General features: G+C 37.0%; 1 protein-coding gene across 1 annotated transcript in view; it reads right to left on the bottom strand.

Annotated features, from left to right (window-relative positions):
- Positions 1–23,121, bottom strand: part of CACNA2D3 (calcium voltage-gated channel auxiliary subunit alpha2delta 3) — a gene marked incomplete at both ends in the record, with an annotated part of 376,309 nt that overhangs the window by 166,179 nt on the left and 187,009 nt on the right. The window contains 2 exons of the mRNA XM_084214355.1: positions 17,199–17,312; positions 20,584–20,673. Of these exons, the coding sequence (XP_084070481.1) occupies positions 17,199–17,312; positions 20,584–20,673 (204 nt within the window). The remainder of the gene's footprint in view (positions 1–17,198; positions 17,313–20,583; positions 20,674–23,121) is intronic.

Raw genomic sequence — 23,121 nt, 5'->3', positions numbered from 1 at the left:
ATTCTTGCTACTTTACACCTGAGAAAGCAGAATATGTTCATCTCAGATGCAAGACCAGGGATTCTAGGGGACAGATCAGCTGAGCCAGATCTGTGCTGACTATAAGGTACAATGTGTGATGCAGAAAAGGATAAAAAGGAGAAGTGCTTTGATTTGAAACACTTTTTGGGACTGTAAAATTTAAAAGCTGTACTTAAATATATGGTCTTTCTCTAAGGCACCCGCCCATAATTTTTTAAAAGAAAAGCATTTCTCAGTCAGAATTGGAGTCAACAAATGGCAATGCTTTGGTGAAAGCCAGAGAAGATACAAACCAAAGGAGCTGATGCAACATTGATTTTGTGAACTTTCTTTGAGCCTTCCTTTCTACTTTGAAACTGAAAGAACTGAAAAAAAGAATAAATGAGTTTACAGAGAAACTTCATAACCATCACAGCTGATGAAACAAGCAGCACCAATTCCATACATTTCCCCTGGGCCAGCACAGTAGCACTCAGTGGATAAAAACACCTGGATGTAAGAAAAAGCTGACTGAAGTGATGCTATACTGCAAAAAGTAGCTTGGATACCAGCAGTCAAAATTGTTGTTATGACACAAAAACTGCAGACTTATTTTTCCTTCCCTCCATTTCACAGATGCTGGCAAGGTATTGAAATTTTATAGTGAGTCCCATCACAAGACAGACAAAATAAAAGCCACAGATAAATATCTGTCAAGACTGCAGTTGAAAGGTATAATCTTTTAACTTGTCAGTCTTCATGTATGGAAAGAAAAGGAAAACCAGAAAGGATGGAACAGGAAAAGCATACAAATAGCCTAGGATTTGTACATTAGATTCTTGTTCTTAAAGAGTAAGAAAGTTGCCTGAAGCTTTTCAATGCTTGTTTCAATTGGGAAAATTTGTATGCTGCTACCAAAGAGGAACTTCAGCACTTAATTTTCCTCTGTCCTGCAAAAGAAATACTTTGCTTTGGAATAAATTTGAATAAATATGAATATAGATATGATTGCTGGAGGTCTTTGGGGAGAAGAAAAACAAACAACAAACCAACAGATTTTAGCCAAAAAAAGACCCTCTGCCCCAGGGGTCTTACCACATGCAAGAGGAGGATTGCAGCACTTTCTGTTGTACATTCATTCACATCTCCCTTTACTCTCAACTAAAAAAGGAAAAAAATCTTTGAAAATTTTTGGTGTCTTCTGTATGGGAATTTGGCATTTCCTGTCTGAACTGTAAATATAAACCTAAGCTCCTCATTTCTCAGATGTTATTGTGGAGAGATGTCCTGTACCTGGCACCTCAATCTCATTGAAATATACTTCTTCCTTCACCTTAATAGTCTTTAAAATAGAAGTGAGTCCATACTGACCTGTGTTCATTAAAAAAACAGTTGGTACTTCCCACGAGCCTGTGACTGTGTCTGTATTCTCAACAGATTTGTACTCAGGCAGTTGCATTCTCACAGTGCAACATAACCCTTGTAAAACATCAGCTGGAAAAAATAACTTTTGTCTTTCCAAATAAAAAATCCTTGTTGTGTCATGTTGCTAATACAGAATGGATACCTGCATTCCTGAGAAGGATGAGACACCCCTGAATGTGCAGCCTGTCAGGGCACCTGTATTTTACAAATCTGTGCTATAGGTGAAGGGAGATCTGCCACATGCAAATTGAAATCAAATTATTTGCTGACTTATGCTACAGAAACAACAGCATTTCAGAACTGAGCAAGATCCAAGGCAGAGCAATGACTGTATGCCCCTACAGACACTTGGATTATTCTGTGTGCAAAGCCAGGACATCGAGCACCGAGCCATGCAGGGACCTGGGTGACATCTCCTCAGTGGCACGTGGTGGCTCTGTTTGGGATGTCAGCAAGCCACAGGCACACACCACATGTGCAGGACTAACACACTGCTGAACAGGAAGGAAGAGGGAAAGAAACAGAAGGGGGAAAATAGAAGTCTAGCAAAACAACTCCAAACTCCCATCTGACAGAAGACACTGTTTTCAATTCTGTTGTTTGATGCAGTGTAAAAAGCACAAACTAAGCCAGGAGAAAGTAATTTATCTTACCAAAGGAAGCAGACCAAACCATCTTATCAAGCAGGGAAATAAACAAATGAGAGAAATGTGCTTTAAAATCAAGATGCTGGGGGATACTGTTTAACGTTGAGCTGTGGAAAACCGAAGTGGGGAGCATGCTCTGTGAAGGGCCCTGGAAAAAGCCTTCAAGGATTCTTGGTGTATATCCAAGTTCTGTGCTGCAAGGACTTTATTAACAAATGAATAGTCTAAGAATAATGTCAGACCCAAGAACTGAAGAGTTCAGAACAGGTGGAAAGATCACCTGCTCACATTCTGCCAAAGGCCACACAGGAGGCTCAGTGCACCCACCAGCAGATCTGAGATGACATATTCTGCATTTCTTCCATATGTTCCTAGAGCAGAGTGATCCTGCTATATCTGTCCATTTACAACTAGCATGCAGCATATTTTGCCAGTTTTTCTTCTTTCAAGGCAGTACATTTTAAGAAATTTAAAAAATAATGTTACCAAGAGAGACTTTAATGATAACAGCACTTCAGCTCCTGATTGAGCTGATGAAATCAATTCCTGTGCAATACCCAACCAACCCATCTCCAAACAAGCTGCAGGAATCAGTTAAGGCAGCTTTTGATGCTAGAGCACACAGACTTGGTAGAAGGGCGGGTTGAGTCCTGGCAGCAGGGCTAACAAATGTAATTATAATGATAAAAGCTCACAAATGGCTTCATCCTGCACTGTCACTCACGGCACAACCTGCTATCCCTCACTCCTGCTGCACACAATGACCTTTGTCATGCTTGAGAAAACAGCTTCCCGCTGTGATTTGACTCTTACTGAGTGGCCAGATGGGGCAGTTTTGCTTCATTATTTGTGTCTGTGAAGTGGAAATGCCAACAGAAAGATTCATTACTGTCAAGATCATCTCTGCAAAGCTCCCTTGATTTATTAGGGCATAAACTGCTGTACTGGCTGTAATGAGACATAAATGTTCTGTAAAGCCTGTGAACTCAAGAAGGAAATACACTGCCATCAAGAGGCTCGGGGCCTAATTTATTAACAGCTTCTGTCACACAAGCAGCACTGACTGTGGCAGTTCGGGGAAAAAATGTAAGAGACTTGCCAATGACATGTTTACATAAAAGAATCTCTTCTATTTTTTCCTGAAATCTGTTCAGTGCTGACAGGTGAAATGCAGTGGAATTGATAAATACAATAAAATATCAGCATCTCTCAGATTCTATTTAACGCTGAGATTATGATCCAGACTTATAAATCATAGGAGAAGGAAGCTTAAGACTCAAGTTATCTTGAAGGGAGACAATTCCCTGTCCAGCTTCTGGGTGTTCTAGATTTCTTTTAAGCCCTATATTTTGTGAGGCAGTCCAGATAATCTTACATTTTTATTTCTTTCATAGGGTCTTGCCTACTTTTGTAATTAGCACAGTGCAACACTCCTAAAATATTACAACTGCTCATGACAACAAAAAAGTGTCAAAGAAACACTAGAACTGCTTGCTTGTGTCTGCCATGGAGTGCAGGCATTATTTGAACAGAATACATCAGCTGCTTAACCCACACTGAGAGCATGTACAGAGCACTTCAGCAATCCAGGAATAATTGAATATTCCATTGACAAAGGGATTCTAACGTGAGATCAGGAGTTGGAGAGGCTCTCACAGTCCAGCCCTTAGGATTCTGTGCTTCTATCACTTACAGATTCATCAGATAGTTAAATCAATGGAGCAAACAACAACCAAAACAAAAAAAAAAAAAAAAAAAAAAAAAAAACCAACAAAAAAAAACCAAACAGTAACAACAATAACAAAACCCAAAACAGCACAAACCAAATTAACAAAAACATGGCACAATTTAAAACTGGGTGCAAATCTGCACCCATGGTAAAAACTCCTCTGTGCATTCGTGAATGTAACATGTTATGTGAAAATTACACTGTTGTACAAAAGTTCCTTCTTAAATCTTACTGATTTTTCATGTGCCTCTTCCAAAACTTAGAGACAAACATGCACAGTGTAGACTAATTCTCCAAAGTCTCTTTTCAGAATGCTGTTTCAGAAAACTTTTGCAAGAACATGTGCCACAAAAGAAACTTCTCTAGTGGGAAATATATCACAATCTGAGCAGTCCTACATAGAAAATTAAACCCACATAGAACTTCTTACTATTAGATCAGCAAAATTCATGGAGAGAAATGGAGGGAAATATCTGCTTATGATGGCATGATAATCTTGCCCGTGCTTCTAATTTCATAGTGCAGCCTCACTCAGAGGGCAACCACACTTTGAACTGGCACAGCTCCTGTGACCAGCTCTGGATCATGTGGATGCTGTAGTGCTGTTAACACTTGATTAAACATTAATGTGGGAGTGAGCACCAGGCTCTTTTGCCACTCAACAACCCATTAATAAGTCACTTTGGAGAAAGGAGGAAAAATTTGTTGAGCCAGTATCTTTTGGAAAGAGTAGATCTGTAAATTAGCAGAAAAAGTTTATTAGTATTTTTGTGTTTATAAAAGAACATAAAGTTCATTACAGGCATTTGTAAAATACCTGTGTGGCTTCCTTTACATTAATATTCCCTTATGGCTATTCAATGTTCCAGCATTTAAAAAGCAGCACAATAAACCATGACTAAACCAGGTGTTTACTCATCTATTTCTCACTAAATGATGGACAGTTTTTTAATGAATTATGAAGTTTTGAAAATGCAATATGGCAGCATTACAACCCTTAGAGCTGAGTGAGCTCAAGTTGAACTATTTTCCCCCTCCTCAGCAAAAGCAGCTGTGGTTATTTTTACAACAGGAGCACTTTTGTGCTGAGTTCCTCTCCTTTTCCTGAGAGTCCCTGTGGTCTACATTGTGCACAGATCCCATCCATCCCTGCTAACCAGTTATCCTTAAAGATAATTCTTAGAGGCTATGGAAGTGAGTCTCTGGAAAAGCACATCTGAAAGTGGCTCTGGTGCAGAGTGGCACAGCTTTGTCAGAGTTCCCTCACTGGATTCAGGAGCTTGCTGGAGGGATTCAGGAAAGGAATTTGCTAATGCACTTAAAGGTTCAATATTTGTCAGCCTAGAAGTATGTTCTGACTGGTTGCCAATGATTAATGACTGTCATCTGCTTGCCTGGGAGCAGAGACCATTTTGAGCTACTTTTGTGAAGGCTGTGAAGGGGCAGGGGGATGAAAAGACATTCCATGCATCCCTGCTGCTATGTGACCAAAAATTGCCTGACCTCAGTCTAGCCCTGTCTGCTCACTTGGGGAAGGTATGTGAGGATTTTATAATGAACCAAACTCTGATTTTGAAAATTGTATTTATTATTACCTATTGCTAATTCAAGCAGAGCACAAAGACTTCATTTTGATATCCACCTTTGCATACAACTGATTATTGTATATAACACTGTTAAAACCATAGGGAAGCACCCACCAATTATATTGATGGTCCAATGGCTTATTAATTATTGCTTGCTGCACACAAATTCAGAGCCAAGTGCATTTTTCTGTCTGAAATGGCACAAATATGATGTACCACAAAGGCATCCTCAGATGTCTGGCTCATCTCTAGTTTCCATACATGGCCTTTTAAGGAGAATTTAGGTCAGCCAAAATAAAACAGTTTGTTTCAAAATGGGGTGCCATATGTCAAAATGTACTTAGCCAGTAAAAGTTTTAGCCAGAAAATCAGTATTATCAGATATGGTGCTAAAAACTCTGTACTCACAGTTTCCTCATGCTTTTTGTGTACAGTTGAATAGTTTCTAAAAATTTGGGTTTGGTTGCTTAAGTGTATCAAAATCTTTTTTATAAATTATTGTCATAGTTATTAGAATTATGCTGATATAACTTCTTGTTTAAATTTGTAAGCTAAGTTTCAATTATGGACTGAGTTCTGTCACGCTTTTCAAAAAAATTCTAAACAGTTCCATTGGCTTTATAAATACTGTGGGTACTACTCTTCATGGAATCAGTGACAAGTCCCAGAATAGAAGATAACTCCCATTTTGACAGGATTGTACTGAATAACACACGAGACAGCGCTAGAAACTACCTCCAGCAAAGAAAATGAAAACTCATTTCACAAGGCAGCTAACAGGATCTTTTGTCTTGGCAAATATTGCCCCCTGTGTGAGAGACAAAGAGAGAACTGCTATTGATCTCTGCTTGGAGGCATTTTCTAAAGAAGTTCTTGCAGGAGAGCTGAGCACACAGCGTTGATGTGTGGATCCAAGCTCGGGCAGTGTGCGCTGCCCACCTGGCTGTGACCTGCCAGGACAGCACAGCCCAGAGCAAGATCTGCTGGTACAGCCAGGCACAGCCAGCTCAGGCACTGGCTGTCCCAAAAATGGGCCCAGCAGAGACAGAAACTGCACTGAGAGCACTCTGAGTGCCTCTGAGGAGCAGAGCCCACCCAAGCTGTGAGGAGACAATTTGATATCCTTGTGATTCCCTGCCTGAATCACAGACTGTGACCCTGCTGACCGCACAGAACAGGAGCAGAGGCAGTGGGACAGGGAGGAGAAAAGAACTTGGTCTCAGTCAAAGCCCAGGGTAATTTCTGAAAGGTGGGCTGTTTGTGCCTTTCCAGCACAACACAAACCATTCTGCACCAGAAAACAATGGGAATCTCAGACTGACTGCATTCCCTAGACAGATTCTGTGGTTCCCACTCAGAATTGCCAGCAGTGTAACTGCAAAAAGGTTTCACTGGTGGTGCTGCCACAAACTGGGGACTGATGAGGGATCGTTTTTCAATTGCAGGTGACAAGAAATGGATGGACAGAAGGAGAGTCTAACCAGAGTCACTTTTGCATACAGGATGAAATTAATTTTCCATGAATTTTTGTGCCTATAAAACTTGGTAGCATGAATATTTTATGAAAACTCACCCCCTAATGTGATGCAAACCTAGCCAAAGCAAATGTTTACAGTTTTCACCCATCCCTACCACAGATGTTTCAGTATTTGGACAAAACTCTCATTTTATGAAAGATTCAGCCATTTCTTATTCAAAAGATGAGCAAATTGCACTCTCAGAGTTTAAGTTAATAGAATAGAAAAAAATGCCTAGGATTCTTTTTTTCGTCAATAGTTAAAGATTTAAACTGAAATATGGTTCATTGAAAGGCCAGTATTGTTCTATCTTTTGTTTTTTATTCTTAGGAAACCTTCTGTGTTTGTCCTACTATCTTCTATTATTAAATCAGTTAAAAAGCACAGAAACAGACAATATCCAATACTACCTTAGACATTATTAAAACCCCAAAGAATTCTTTTTCATCAGAGGCTGAAATACTGAATAATTAGATTTAAAACTCTTAGAAAAATTACTGTTTTTTACAACACAATCATACTTTATTCTTGCCAAGAGGGTTGCCCAGCTTGCCTAGAATATTTGTCTATTTTCTCCATTCATGCAAACTTCCAAATTTTTCTTTAGGCATGATGACAACAGAGAGTATTCATCTTTCTAAGGGTGTTTGTGGCGTTTTTCCTCACACAGGGATAGTTTGTTTCTGCTTATTTTTAAAATAGGTGATGTGAACATTAAAATCATACCAGAAGTTGCTGAATATTTCCAGATCCTATGGATGCATGAGAGCTAAGGGGCTTGACTGTACAATTTGAGAAGGAAACATTTTCCCAGGAAAACAAACCCATAAGTGGCTTCTGTCTTGAATTGTCCAGACTCTGTAGGTGTTCTGTTTTATGAACCTCCATATAATACACATTTCAAAATGTTTTATAAATATTTATAGCTGCTCCTATTTTCATAATAACATGCTGAACAGCAGTCATTGACATATACACTTTACTACTACAATGGATTTTAAAGCCTTCTTCAATAACAAGTCCTGGATGATTAAAAATCCTTCATGTTTTCTCAAGATATGTCTTATGATGTAAGATGGCAGAATAAAGATTTCTGTCTTCTAACAATGCACTGAACTCAGCTTCAGTGTTAAGATCCAGTAAAAAGCTCTCAAGAACTTGTAAGGGGAAACTCTGTGACTGAACTGAAATCTTAAGAGAAGTCAGTGCACAAATGGTGTCCCACAGAAAGAGAACATATTTATTCAGATGTGCAAATCCCATTCTGTCAGTTCTGCACAGAGACAATTATGGTAAGGGTAGTAGAGAGGATTATGGGATGATGGAATTTAGAACCTCATAGAACAGAATAGGTTTTTATCAGTTTTGCAGCAGATGTCTGCACATGGGAACAGAACACAAAAGTTAAGTCTACAGAGGCTGCCATGTTTTGCAGAAGTCTCAGAATGCAGTTAATGCTGTTATGCCAGTTTAGAAAAAGTAGGTATAAATACAGTGAGATAAACAAACAGTGCTCTTTAAATGGGTATTCTGTAAAATGCCTAACCACTAACAAAGTTAAAGATTCAACCGCTCAGAAAGAATCAGCAGACCCACACCAGAGTTCTAAAGATGGGACTGTTTGGATAACTTGTTTAGTTCTTAATTCAGTAAAGCGCTTTAATGTATGCCTGAATCCATTGCTTTGGTTAGCAGGGATGTAATAACTCACATGTGTAAGCATTTCACTGAAATGAATACTAAACTAGACATATATGAGCCCCTGCATGGAATGGATCTCTCCTACTGCCTTGATATATGTGCATGCATTGAAGGATTGTTCCACAGCCAGACACCACCAAGGATAACAGAGGTACTCTGGGAAAATGGTATATATGAATAATAATTTCATATAAACAACGTCTGTTGTACTTCCAAACCAGCAGAATTTGGCCTCTCAGAGTAAAATGAGCAAGAAATACCATTTGCTGTATGTAATGGGATGCCAGCAAGAGAATACTATACCAAACATTTAACTTCCTCTCTTTGTAACATTCCCTTTCCAAACATCTCCTGAGATTTGATATTTAAACATGCAATTTACCAACCTTCTCAGCTTAATGTAAATATCCAACAGAAGTTAAAGTTTCCCTCTGTAATGAAACAACACACTATGGCTTATTTTAATACAGTGAGAGTTACAGAAAATAGGAGCGTATGAAGATTACATTTAGGGAAAAATGATACAGGAGTGAACTAAGAATGGATCATACAAACAAGGTAGAAATATAATTCAGAACTCAGAAGAAAATGTCTGAAAACAGTTATTTTTTGATGTGGTTTCCAGGGTACTTACCAGCTGCTCACAGGCTGTTGGAATTGCTGTACCCCACCAGAACTAGCAAGGAGTCTGACCTGTTGGTCAGGAGAAGATGCAATAACCCATTTTCCTCTTCAAGCCTCAGGACTGTCTTCTCTACTCCTGCATCAAACTGAGCCCATTCCTCTTACTCATCAAAATATCTTTAATCCTATTAAGTGCTTGTCCACTAGACAATACTGGTTTTGACTCAAGCTTAATCTTACACTTTGAAAAAAGGGTTATAACAGGACATCATAAATACAGTTTTTAAAAACTTATTCCAAAAATATATGTGAATTTTTCACTCTTCCCTGTTTGTGAAGTCAGTGAAAATTTTTACTTTGTAACTTCTCCTCTACAGATCAGAAAATACCAATTGAGCAAGTTTGCAGATCTAGTATATCCTAATTTCAGGCTATTAGTGGAGGAACCAGAGATGAGTGAACATAACCCTAGTTTTATCTCTTACACCAACGTAGTGTTCACCATGACTCTTGGCTGTAATGTAATGTTTAATATAAAATCACATTATTTCAACTCTTTCTAAAAGGCAAACTCTAAACAGGAATCCAACCCAACCTTGACTTTTTTTTTTACTATCTATACTTTTCTTTTTAAATTTTATTAATCCAAAATAATTGTTTGGAGTGCTGTATTATTCCTTTATTGTCCAGTGCAGCCAAATGGATTTTATATATATGCAGTTATGGTCACCTTTTTGGTGGTGGGTCACTCAACAACCAACAATATACATTCTTGATATTTTACAGAGACTGTTGATACTCATCTAAAATAGAACAGCTCTGACAAACTTCAACATCTCTTTTCTGTCTGTATGTTTAAGATGCATACATTATAAAGAGAATTAAAAACAGTCTATAAACGGAATCCTGGCTTTTAGGATAACTGCAGCATTTCTCAGTTTAAACCACACAAACTAACGTACAGTTTTTATTATGCTGTTAAAGAACTTCAAGGAATAAATGATCTCACCATTTCCTTAAGCAGATGACACAATTATTCACAAAAAACATTACCTCAGGAATAGACATAGTCCACAGAACAACATGGGCATATTTGTGCAATTACCATGCCCACTTTAACTGTCTTGCTCCTGGCATGATAATTTTGAAAAACTAATACCTTACAGCACATAAAATATCAGGAGAAGGTTTGGTTGTTTGGGGTTTGTTTAGTAAACAGAATACATAATATATCAGCTTCTTTCGATGATATTTACTTCTTATGTTTTGGTCTCTCTTGTTAATGATGGCCATCAGCCAAACATTTCAGCCACAAGGAGTTTTATGCCAGAGGCAAATAGTGATTACTTGTAGTCATCTAGGCATGTTTTATGAACACCTATTTTATCTCAAATTTTGGATCTCTCTGTGTCTACATACTACATAAAAGTTATCTTCTTTTTTTACAAGGAAAAGGAATCATTTTTGTGTTACTGATACTCATGAGTTCCCAAAGAGTACTTTGTATAATCTGTTTCAAATAGTGGATTATTCTCATTTAGACTGTGCCTTATTTATAAGGTGTTCTGTATGACTCATGGCTAATTCACTTTTGTATCTATTTCTGATTATATTACAAATATTAGCACAGTAAGGGCACTTTGAATATGCAATTTTCAATGGGTATAAATTATCATTCCATCTAAAAGTCTTCAAACATTCAGAAAGCATTAGCCCCTCCATGATTCTAGCCAACAAGTGACTGTATACATGAAGCAGTAATCCTTCCTCTGGAAATCCATATATACCCTGAGGATAATATTTAATTACCTTTATCTTCACAAAAAACATCTCTCCATTTCTTTCAATTTAAACACTTCAGGGGAAGTTTCTTCGTGGCAAATTAAATTGACAAGTGACTGAAGAAGAGGTCTTAACTACTCGGAGTTATATAGAAGAATTCAAGTAAAAACAGTAGTGACAAATTTGCAGAAATCATTATGGTAATTTTGACCAAAAAACAAATTCACTGAAAGAGGACCTACCCACCTATTTTTCTCTTTAAGAGGAGAAGTAATAAGGCAAAATAAAACCTTTTTTAAACTTTTTTTTTTTTTTCACAAAATGAAATCACACTTGGGGCAGGAATCTAGCTATGATGAGTTGTTCCTTTTTATCCTGAAATCAAAAACTTCTGTTTGATCTCATACCCCCTCTTTTATCATACTACAGGAGAGCCTAAAAAGGTAAGTAATTAATATAAGTTACATCATAGCTTGCAAGGCCTATAAAGTGTCTGGACCTTCTTTTGTTCTTGAGATAACCAGTAATAAAGCACCAGGTTTGTGTAGCAGCAATGGCATCTGCCTCCAAAGTACGTCAGCCTTTTCAGAAAGAAGCTCAGTTTAATAACATCCAGACAGGACTGCACATGAGACATCCAGTTTGCTGTGTGAATGCTCCATGTTGCCAACTTTGCCTCATTCCTAAGCTGCAGACTTGGTTAAGGCTCTGCAGAAGGGTTTGTAACCTGAGGATGGCAGACTTGAAGAGAAAGATGATTTGCCACCACTGCAGTGCCACGACACAGCCACCCATTGCCTTGTAGCCTGTTCTCACAGCACCCATTAATTTCTTTAGAATAGCTTTCATGCCATGTTTTCATCTTCCTTTGCTCAAGGGGGATATGGAAAGCCTCCTCTCCTGTCCCATGGCAGAAATTAAATGTTTGAGGATTTTTACATATGGCCAAAGCTCAGACATTCATTTTGTATATACAGCAGTTGAAGCCAATAGATTGTGGATCAATAAATAAACTCACTAAATAGGTTTCTGGCAAAAAAAATTTAAGAGACAGAACAATTAAATGTAAATATTTATTTCATAGATCTCTAATATCAATGAAGTTACTAATATAATTACTAATATAAATTACTGGATTGATGTTAAGAGCTTTAGTGACCAAGTGACCAGTTCTCACCAGGAATGACCAAGTATTTTCTTAACTATTTAAGAAAGCCATATATTATTAAATGTACCATAAATACTGATCCTGTAAAGGTATGCATGAAAGTCCCACATAATTAAGGAGGTATTAACTGATTATTACAGCCTGCAAATCTAGTATTCCATTATGAAACCAAATCTAAATCCAGCAAATCTCAAGGTGTTGCTCTCTGGATTCAATTATAATTTTTAGTACTGTATATAGATCCAGAGACCTGCCAGACTGTGAAATTTTCCTATAAAGCAGATGTAAGACTAGGTATAAACACTTAAAAGTCATGGAACTATTTATATTGTAATTTCAACAGTTCCATTCAGACTTGGGCAGCACTGGCTTTCTACACCATAATCATTTAGCAGTTGGATAAAGATGTTATTGCAGTTATGCTTTATATTCACCCTACTTGAAGCCTTTGCACTGATAGAAACCATCTTAAATCTCTGCCTTGTTGTAATGGTTCATAAGCATAAAGAAAATATTTCTGTGCCATACAAAATTAATTCTACCCAGAGCCTCAGAATAATAGGAGACAGACAGATGAAGTTCTATTCCCTGTGACTTGCCCAGAAAAAGAAAGGCTACAGAATAACAACGTAACTGGATACAGAGGTATTTTTATCCCAGATTCTCTATCTGGATTTGATTCTAGAAAATGAGGAAACTTTAGGTGGGATTTTGGTTTCCATTTGACTTGACTTAGTAAGGAATTAGTGCTCCTGGTTTTGCATATATTTACCATAGCATATAGCTGTTTCAGATAATTATGAAAGCAAATGCATTTCAGACTCAAAGACACACCCAAAGGGGAGGATAAAGTTCAAATGATTCAATGATTCTTTTGCTTTCTTTTCCAGGTTTTACATATGGTACAACACCATGAAGCAAAGACCTCTCAGGCCAAGGGAGCAGAACATTTCTTTCTGGTTGCCGTAAGTCATGAAAGGTCACAAAGCTGACATCTCCCTTGGCCACCTGAGTGCTGCATTGACCCAAAAGGAATACTAAAAGTCTGTACCCAAACTGAAATACTGATTTCCCCTTGATATCAATGAGATTTTAGACTCTGCTCTCCATCATGTTTATAGAAGAAATGCTTTTCGGCTTCACCAAAACAAGGAGTAGATGGGTTTTGTAGAAGTATAGAACTTGACAGCCACATAAAAACAATGGGAAGTTGAGGAGAGAAAAAGACCCTCAAATATGCAAGCACAGGGTCATTTTAGCCAGTAGAGAAAAAACATCATGAGGCCTCATGGAGTTGTGAGTTAATAGGGTTTAAAATTATTCCCTTACACATTCATGCAAATGTTGTGCAAATTCATCTAAGAGAATTTACTGCATTCTTTTCCTTTGCAGCATCACAAGATTCTGAGAACCGTCTTGCTATATTTAAAATGTCAAAATGTGTTAAATAATATTTAAGTAGATGCTTTCTGTTCCAAGTTTACTAATTTTCAATTAGTGATTAAAATGGCTTTCAGCTGAGAACCTGACAAAGCTTGACGCTCAGTTAATATCTCTAATCTCATCATAATTCCATTTTTTGATGTGCTAAGGCATTTCAGCAACATTTACAAGATTAATCCTCATGGAATTTTCTGTTGTTTATTGCTGGAATTTTCCACTAGAAAGAAAGTAGGGCAGTTTTATTTAAGAAAAGATCATTAGTGGTACTATCTTCTGGGAGCAGACCTGAAGCACCGTCTTTCCATGTAGTCACATCTATCTGTCTGCCTGCCTCCCCTACCCATGGCCTTCCATCCTTTTGAATTAGAATAAGGGACTTAGAGAAATACCTAAGTGCAGTATTTTTCTTGGTTTCTGATAATGCATTTGGATCTCATAGTAGGAGCAGTAACGTAGAATAAAAGCGTGATTCTGGTACAACTGACATCAAAAAGTATTTTGAGACTTAAAAGGCTTTCTCCTGAAATAGGACATCTTAAAAAAATAAAATTATTGCAACTATATTATAGCTCTCATTATAAACAAACATTTCCTTGGTACAATTCCTTTGAAATGCTTATTTCTGCTACATGATGAAAAGCTGGGCTTTTATATGAGATGTGTAGATTTATTTACTCTCATGGATTAATTATTCCCATTTTGGTACTTCACGTGGCAGAGTTGCCTTGAATGAATCACAGAAATTGGAAAGTACTGAATGTAAGTTTCATGAATGAGAAAAATTATGTATATAGCAGAAACTCATTTCTAATGCGTGAGAATCAGCTCCTTAAGATTGCACCTACGGCCTCATAAAAAGAAGGAAATAGATGTTAACAACTAGTCATATAAATAAAATATAGTGTGCTATAAAAATAGTATCTACCAGATTTACATTTAAAGTAGCAGAAGATACTAAGTAAACATGGGGAAATATTTTAGGGTTTTTTTTCCCTTTTGCTGAGGAAGACAGAGACTCATAAAAAACCCAGTAAAATGAAAGCATTCCTTTTTTCAGGGAAACAGTCCAGAAGATGATTTTTAGTAGTCTTTTGATGGTCATAATTTCCTAGTTCATACAAAAAATCAGGCTGATTTCTTTCAAAACACTCAATTGCTTAATTTAAGCTACTTTGGGGATTTAACTGGAACCATTTTATTCCCTTTCCTAATAATTGCAACACAATTTTATTTTAATGCATTATCAGTAGAAAGATGATTTTTAATCAGTTTTTCGGCAGAATATATCTCCAATAATATGTGATAAAGTGTTGTTTTCCCTGTTTACATGCTGTATATATATGTATACATTTTTTTAAGGCTATCTTTTGCAAAGATATAAATGGCTTGGAAAAAGGAAGAAAACATGAATTGGTGTTTATATCCTGTAAGTTTGTATTCACTCTCCCTTCTTAGAGATTCTCACTGACAAACTTTTAAAGTCTTCACAGTTGTATAAAGATTTCTTTCCTTTCTATAAGAGAACAAAATGCTTATGCTGCAACTAATTATAAACTATTTTTTGTTATCTAACATTAGATCAAATCTAACTGAAATTGGTACTTTGCTAACCAGGTAATTGAGGTAAACAAAAACTTCAGCACTTACTTCAATTAGAGCTATTGCCTTTTCCACCACTGTCCACCCCAGTATCACAATGCAGGAAAAACAGAAATTATAAGAAAGATGGCAGGCCAATACATAGATAATAGGGAAAATTATGTACATTAAAAAAAACAGACTATCAAACAGTTCAAAGGTGAAGTTTATAAATATAAAAACTAGCTTTGGAGAGAATAAAGAGGGTGTAATGCAAAGGCAGTGAATTTCAAGTGCATGGCATGCATAATTCCTAGGCACACTAACACTGCAAATATGTAGGATATTGCATTTTCAATAGCCTTCCTTTCTAGAATAACAAATCTAACAAAGACATTCAAAGCTCTAATGCATTGAAGCCTACATATGGAAATCTTTTACATTTTTCATGCTGAAACATTGCAGGCTATAAAGAGGAAAAAAGATTCGATTTTTTTTCCCCCCATGTTTCTTAAAACACAATTTACAAGGCTGTGTTAATACATTAAATATTTTTAGAAGAGTTGAGTAGAATATTGAGTTGAATATTAACTAAAAGCTGCTCCCCAGACATCATGTCCTTGCTGAACAAGGCAGGACTCTTGATGCTGGGCCTTTGCAGAAGAATTCCCAATGGAAACTTCTCCTGCTGCTCTTTGGAACAGCTGTGCTGAGCAGGGTTATCTCAGATAGAGCTGTGGATTAGCACATGAAAGATACACAACACATGTTTTTGTGAAAATACTTAGCTGACTCTTTCAGAGAATTCTTTCCTTGCTGATTTCCTGCGATAAGAGTTTCCCCAGAGTCTCTTCTTAAGAGAGGAACCAACTCCAAAGAATAAGAATTTGCAGCACCAGAGGCACATCCTTCTGAGAGACTCTGAGAATCTCCTTCAACACCAGTTTTTGCTAGATAAACTAAAATGTTCTCATGGAATACCTGAGGGCTTAACAACTTAAATTAGATGGCATCCCATCGAGTAAGAGAGGAAGGACTGGCCACAAAACCTTCAGCTTTTAGGCCTTCTTTCCAGTGGAATGATACTATATTTGCATAAAACAGAAATAGAAGTCACTCAGAAAATAAACAGAATTTTATAGAAGAGAAACATGACTAAAAGCTGAAAATTAAAACAGCTACTTCTTTTCCACAGAATACAGAACCCCATGCAGCACAACCACATGAATCAATTACTTGCTCAAACTGCACTTCAAACCACGTGGTTGTTGCTTCCACAGGCACATAAAGTGGCAAAGAACTACAAAAACTTCCTAAAATAGTCCCTAAACTTGCTTTAGCAGAGGATAAAATGTAGAAGAAAATTATTTCACATAGAGAAACAAGGCCCACTAGAGCTTCCTCATCAGGTAAATTCGAGGCATTTCTGCCCTACTGTGAAATTTCCACTTGCTATATAACAAGGTAATTTAACTCTGGGTGAATTTCTTTATACAGATCCATAGAGCCAAATACATTTTTCATAAAATCTTACCAACTATCAGATCTATCCCTCACTCTGCCAAATGAAGAAATTAAAAATACTGATTACTACACCTGCTCTTTGTCCTGTCATAGTAAGCCACTCGCTGTCCATAGTACATACCCATCTGTAGCTTGAAAAAGCATGGAGTTATTAATGTGTATTTTGGGAGAAAAAAATAAATTTTTTTTTTCATACTTAATGATGTGTTTCAGGAGAAGATTATATACTGCTCAGAAACATAACCTGGAGGGAAACAGTGCCTTTATATCTTATTAACCTAAGTCCATTACAACAGTAAAAGGCCATCTCTGTCCTCAGGCAATAACATATAAGCATCATTTTTTTAAAATTAGTGATCCAAAATAATTTATAGGTAATTAGAAAGATTGTTACTGACTTTTCAATAGATACACTCTTTAGATTGGATATGAAGCTTTGGGTTTCCCATTCAGCAAAGGTGATAACACACTTACTTTTCTGTCTGGCCAGTTGTATTTTGCAAATATGGTATCATATGTGTCCACAGCTCCATCAGTGATCAGCATTATGGCTTGGCTGCAAATGCTTCCTTGTCCTGTGTGATTGAACTGCAAAAGGAAACAACCATTAGGAACAGCACATCCCTGTTACATGACTACAGACAGGATCACACATGGATTTTGTCACATCTTTAGCATCCTCAGAAGAAGTCAAAAATATTCAGGCTGAAAACATTTTATCATAGATTTTATGTTCTTGGTGAACTGAAAAATAAGAAACATACATAAATGCAGCACTACCCAAAATTAAAATGTCACTCCCCTGGTTCTGATAGATGATGATGAGTATTGATGCATCCACAGGGTTTGCTTTGATTTCAGTACCATTTTTAAAGAACACGTTACACAAAAAGAAGTAACGAATGGGGATTTTCCTGAGAGGTAAGGGGGATACACAACTCCTGAGAGACATTTGACTGTTCATATGGCATTCATTCATATTCCCTCAGGATTACATTCCATATGCTATTTTCCTTTAAATATTTATCTGGGAGAACCCAGTTCATATTTATATACCCTGAGATTCTCCTATTACCAAAATGAATACATAGAAGTAATTCAGGCTGCTGAAGTGCAGTACTTGAGCACAGGTACTCAGACAGCAATCAGCAATCCTCTGGCATAAGCAAAGGAAGCTTCATCCTTAGACAAATGGGATTTTCTCCTGTCAAAGAGCAAACACGTTGTCATAATATGAGCTTTGATCTGTTCATTATGGAGTTGGTGCTCTGAGTCTGAATCCACGTGTCTCCATTTGCTTTGGTTGCAGAATAGGTTCTTATTTGTCTGTGTATGACCTTATGTATTCAAGGAACTTTGGTGAAACATCCATCTTTTGGGACAAAAAAAATAGTAAAGTTTTTAATTTATTTGATTTTTAATTTCTCTGTGTGAGCACTGTAAAAAAAATCTATGAAAACGTCAATAAATGGGATATTACAATTACTTACTTGTCGTTTTCATGTACATTATCACATTTGAGGCCAGGCAAGGCCTCATCCTATCTCCCTCTCTTAATGCTGAGAAAGCCAAGCAAGAATTACCTTGTCCCACCTCCCCAGCCTTGCTGTGCCCCAGAACAGGGTGGTTCAATTTAAAAAGCAGTCCCTATGTTCATAGGTGAATTACCTTCCAGGACTCTTGACTGCTCCTGCAGTCATGAAAAATTATTCAGAGTATTCTGGTTTGATTTGGACTACCAACAGCACTGTCTTTTAAGCTTTCCACAGTCTCTTTGCCCTTACATATTCACTGTTTTCCAAATTCTAAAACCCACTTTTTCTGAAAAAGTCCTCCAAAAAATTTCATCTTTTTTCTCATAAAAGTGAAGATACTTTGTTTAGGGATATCTTCCTCACACGGACAATATATTTTAAAAGTGACAAGGTATCTGAAAAGAGAAATTAATGAAGGGGAAATGCCTTTGTACATTTACTTTCAAACACCGCTCTGTATGCATCTGCATTATTCTACACAGTTATCTGAATATTTTGAAGAATGATATTAAATTCAAATACTCTGATGAGTAATATCTTCTCATATTTGTCTAAAACTTTTAATTTTATTGAATAGCAAGAGTGATGAAAGTGTTTTCCATAATAATAACAATGACAAGGGGCTTATGATGAACTACAATTAACTCAGTGATTCATCAGTTAGCAGCAAAAATTTCAATGCATCCTGACATTTACAGCAGTTGGTTGTGATTAACAGTCTTTGAAATGTCACAGAATTTTATTTAATTGGTTATGTTTTTTTTAAAGGTAATCACTTCAAAGAGCACATTTGTCACCAAAAGAGATAATTGCAGTTGTCACATGACATAGTAGGTGTCTGACTACTGTACCAAGCACTTCTGTATTCTTCCTCTGTATAATGTACACTGCATAAATTGACAATTGGAGAGAATTTGGAAGTGGATTTTTAAACATGCTTTTCAAAGGTATCAGTAGCAGAAATCTTCAAGTCTTGACAACCACAGCAAATATTGAAAGGTAATTGCAAGGCAAAATTGACTGAGTTTAATTAGTGTAACCCCTGAACCATTTTAAAATCCAGCCAGAGTCTTTAGAGACTATTGGTGGAACACACAGCTTTATCCAGTTTTTTCCTTTACTATACCACCCCCTGCTCCTTCCCCCTCCCCATTCACCCACTTTTTTTTTCTTTTTTTTTTTTTTTTTTAATGAAGAAAAGACATCCTTAGTTAACCTGTAATTCAAATAGGCTGCTGGCACATAAAGGTCACATCCTGTAGATGAAGTGGAAAATGGTTTGCTGTACTCTGCTAAGGGGAGATTTAGCTTTTCCTCTGGCCTAGTTGGCTTTAATTGAATTTCCCAGAGACACTGCAGATATGCCTGGATAAAATGGGAAGTATTTTTATGCTGGCATTTCTGGAAGTTTGAATGCAAGAAGGGTTGAACCTATTTGAAACTTCATTTTCAAGTATAAATAGAAGCAATAAATAGAGCACCTTGAAGAGATCTGAACATACAGGTAGCAGAGCCCATCATGATCTTACAGACCTCCCATCATGGGTACAGTTCAGCACATGGGATGCCAGATCCCTTTAGTCTCAGACCTAACAGATTATCTTATGGCATTTTTATATCACAGTCATCATTATAACTTCAGTTACCTCACAGGTTTTAAACCAAAGCAAAACAGATCTTGTGTCAGGTTTTCACTTCCTGCAATGTGATTTTTTTTTCAGTTTACATAGATTTGGAGGACTAGCACAGAACATCTCTGGCACTGAGGCATTCACACTGTTTTTCTGGTTCCCAAGACTCTATTTGGTGCCCACAACTGTTAATAAAACCTCTACAAACAGCCTGCAGTGTCCTTTACTTCATGCACCTTTTCCCATTGTCATTTTTGGCATGCACCACACGAAGGCATTAGTTCCACACTGTCTAACTGAACACATGAGCAGTGGGTGGAAGAAGATACTCCTTTTTTCATTTTAGGATTTTATGCCTGGAAAAGAATCAATCAATATTGCCCTTCAAGATGAATACACAGGAATTAGAACCATTAATTAATCTAGGATCACACAGCATAAAGGCAGGCACACTTGTCAAACTTTTTTTGAGAATATTTGGGTTTGAGCTCTTATTTCCAAGGCACATCCTTCAATCAAAAGACATTTTTTCATCTTCCAGCAGACTGACACATTTCAGTATTTTTTCCACAAAATACATAATTATACTTTAGGAAACATTTTAAAACATTTTCAGGAATATAAACTCAGTTGAAAAAAGGGAAAAGAATAAGGAGGTGAAAAACAAAAAGGGTCTGAAAAGCATGAACTTACTTCATTGAGCATGTTGAAAGCTTCATTTAAAGCAATGTCCAGCATCCCAATTCCTTTTGCAAAAAGTTTGTCAAGGTGTTCCCTGAAATGCTGAAACATGAACAGGAAGGTTTCATTTGTCAGAATGTTGTTACAACAGACCTGTTGATGATTAAGGATTTCTGAATACTTCAGAACAACTTCTTAGGCTTAAATGATCACATACACTAATTAACAAAATAATTCCCAGTTAATCCTTTCTGACTCTTAAAGTAACACTAAACTTAAGGATGTGTTAGTACAATAATAATGCAAAGGCATTTTTGGTACATTTTTGGCTACTTATTCAATCCAATAATTTTGGTTTGGTTTTTTTGTGTGTTTTTATTTAGAGATCTTCTTTCTTTTCACTTCGTATAGTAATTTTATATAGTTTGTAACTATTTTCCCTGTAGGTCTTTGGAATCTTTACTTAATAAATAATTCCTTCTGAAATTTAGCTTTGAGAGTACACACCTCTAAAAGATGTAGATTCTAATCATTAGGTCATTGAAGTATAAATGCAGTTTATTAGTGTAAATATTAATATTAGACTTATTAAAAACTGTTCTGCACAAGAAGACAGTTTATTTGTAAGAAGAAGATGAAGCCCTGTGTGGTGGGAAACAGCAGGGGAGGCAAAGCTTTTGTGAAGTGCTGTTTCAGTCTTCCCAGCTAGCTAAAAAGTACAAAAGACCTGCAAAACAGAAAAGGGTATTTAAACCCAACTAGCAGAGAAAAAATGTCAGGGAAAGACATATAACACTGAAAGATCAGTCTAAAGAAAAAGAATACATGATTTCAGAATGAGATAAAAATCACCTTAATTGCACTTTCAAGAACTTGCAGAAACTAAACAGAGTTTAGAAAGCAGGAGTCGCCTGCTCTTACAGAACCAAAAAGCATCCTTCAACTTTACAACTCCAAGAGCTCTTTTTAGTAATAAACTGGTTTATCTCAGTCTCTCTTTGCTATCATTTTGGAGCCCTTGTTTGACTGGGGGATCTGTCCAAGTGTGTGCACAAACATTCCCGGGCAGCTGTATGCTTAATTTCCGTGTGCAAATACCAGAATGTGCAATATCTAATTGCAGACTCATGTCCCTAATTGACATGCATAATCTTGGCAATTCTGAATGTAAATCAGGCACACAATTATGACAATCAGACATTGATGTCTGATTACAAAATTACAGGGTCAGAGCTGCACAGAGGCTGAGTGAGGAAGCACAGAAGTGTTCAGCTGGGGAGGTGTCTGTGATCACCCAGAAGGGTCTGAAAGACACGAGCTGAGGAGAATGAGGATGCAAATCCACAGGTGCAGGTAAGTCAGGATGAGGTCTTCCAAAACTTACATGAGAAGGAGGAACCCAGGATGGTTTTTAATGTCCTTCATGTTCTGTGTGTCATGGGACAGTTACACAGAACATGAAAATCACACCACTGCTGCATATGGCTTTGGCATAACAAGAGGACAGATTCATAACCAATTATCATGATTGAAGTTGGAATTTCTCCTATAATGAGGTTGTTGAAAGCATCTTTTGGTACACCCTAGTGTATTTCCTTTTTCTAGCCTCACAGTTAAATGAACAACTGTAGGGATTTGGGATCATACTTGGTTAGATGATGACATTAAATTTTCATTCTTTGGGGATTAGGTAAAATTGTCTCTCAAAATATGATAGCAACTTGTGTTTTTGTTACTTCTTAGTTTCCTACTTTTGATTTACTAATACTTAAGAGTTAATGAATTCAAATAATTCAAGTTAAGAAATTTATTTCAGCAAATCTGTGCTTGGGAGTTGACACATATTCATAGCCCTTTTCATGATTCAGAACACAAGCACAGTTAGGGAGGTAGAGAGGGCAGTCTGAATACAGGCAAGAATTGGTTTTCCTTTCCCAATTCCAGGTCATTGCAGGTAATTTAAAAACTCTTCTGAGATGAAGGCCAGAAACTGAATTTTTCCTTCATGGCAGAAGCTGCCAAACTTGTAGCCAAAATGAGACACTGATTTATCTAGCCCATACAAAACCTGAAGAATGATTTGCTAATTTTGTGGCAATTCTGAGGCAATTCTAAGGCAACTCCTTTTTCTGGTCTTTTATCTTAGGGGCTGCTATAATGGCCTCACAAGGTTTATTGAGATTAGACAAGCTGACTGGTATCTGTGATCACAAGAAGATGAGAAATTTTTATATTCTGGAAGCAAATGGAAAGTGGTCACTCTCCAAGTAAGAGAGTCCAGTGTCTGCACAACCATGGGGGAAAATCTTTGGCTTCCATTAAAATAGTATAAGAATACTCCATAACCTTCAAAGCTTTATCCTTTCCAAACAAGAATAAAAGGAAAAGAACAAACAGCCATCTTCATTTGACATCTGAAAGCAGGAAACAAACACGTCTGAAAAGAGATGATGATCCATTAGCACAGAGAACCGAGCTCCAGTTCTCCAGTTCCAGGTAGGGGCTGTGACAACCAGCCCATCTCAGACACACAGAAGAAAGCACAGAAGA

This window comes from Fringilla coelebs (genome assembly GCF_963513975.1).
Source record: "Fringilla coelebs genome assembly, chromosome: 13".
Classification (NCBI taxonomy): domain Eukaryota; kingdom Metazoa; phylum Chordata; class Aves; order Passeriformes; family Fringillidae; genus Fringilla; species Fringilla coelebs.
This window is presented reverse-complemented; position numbering and strand designations above follow the sequence as displayed.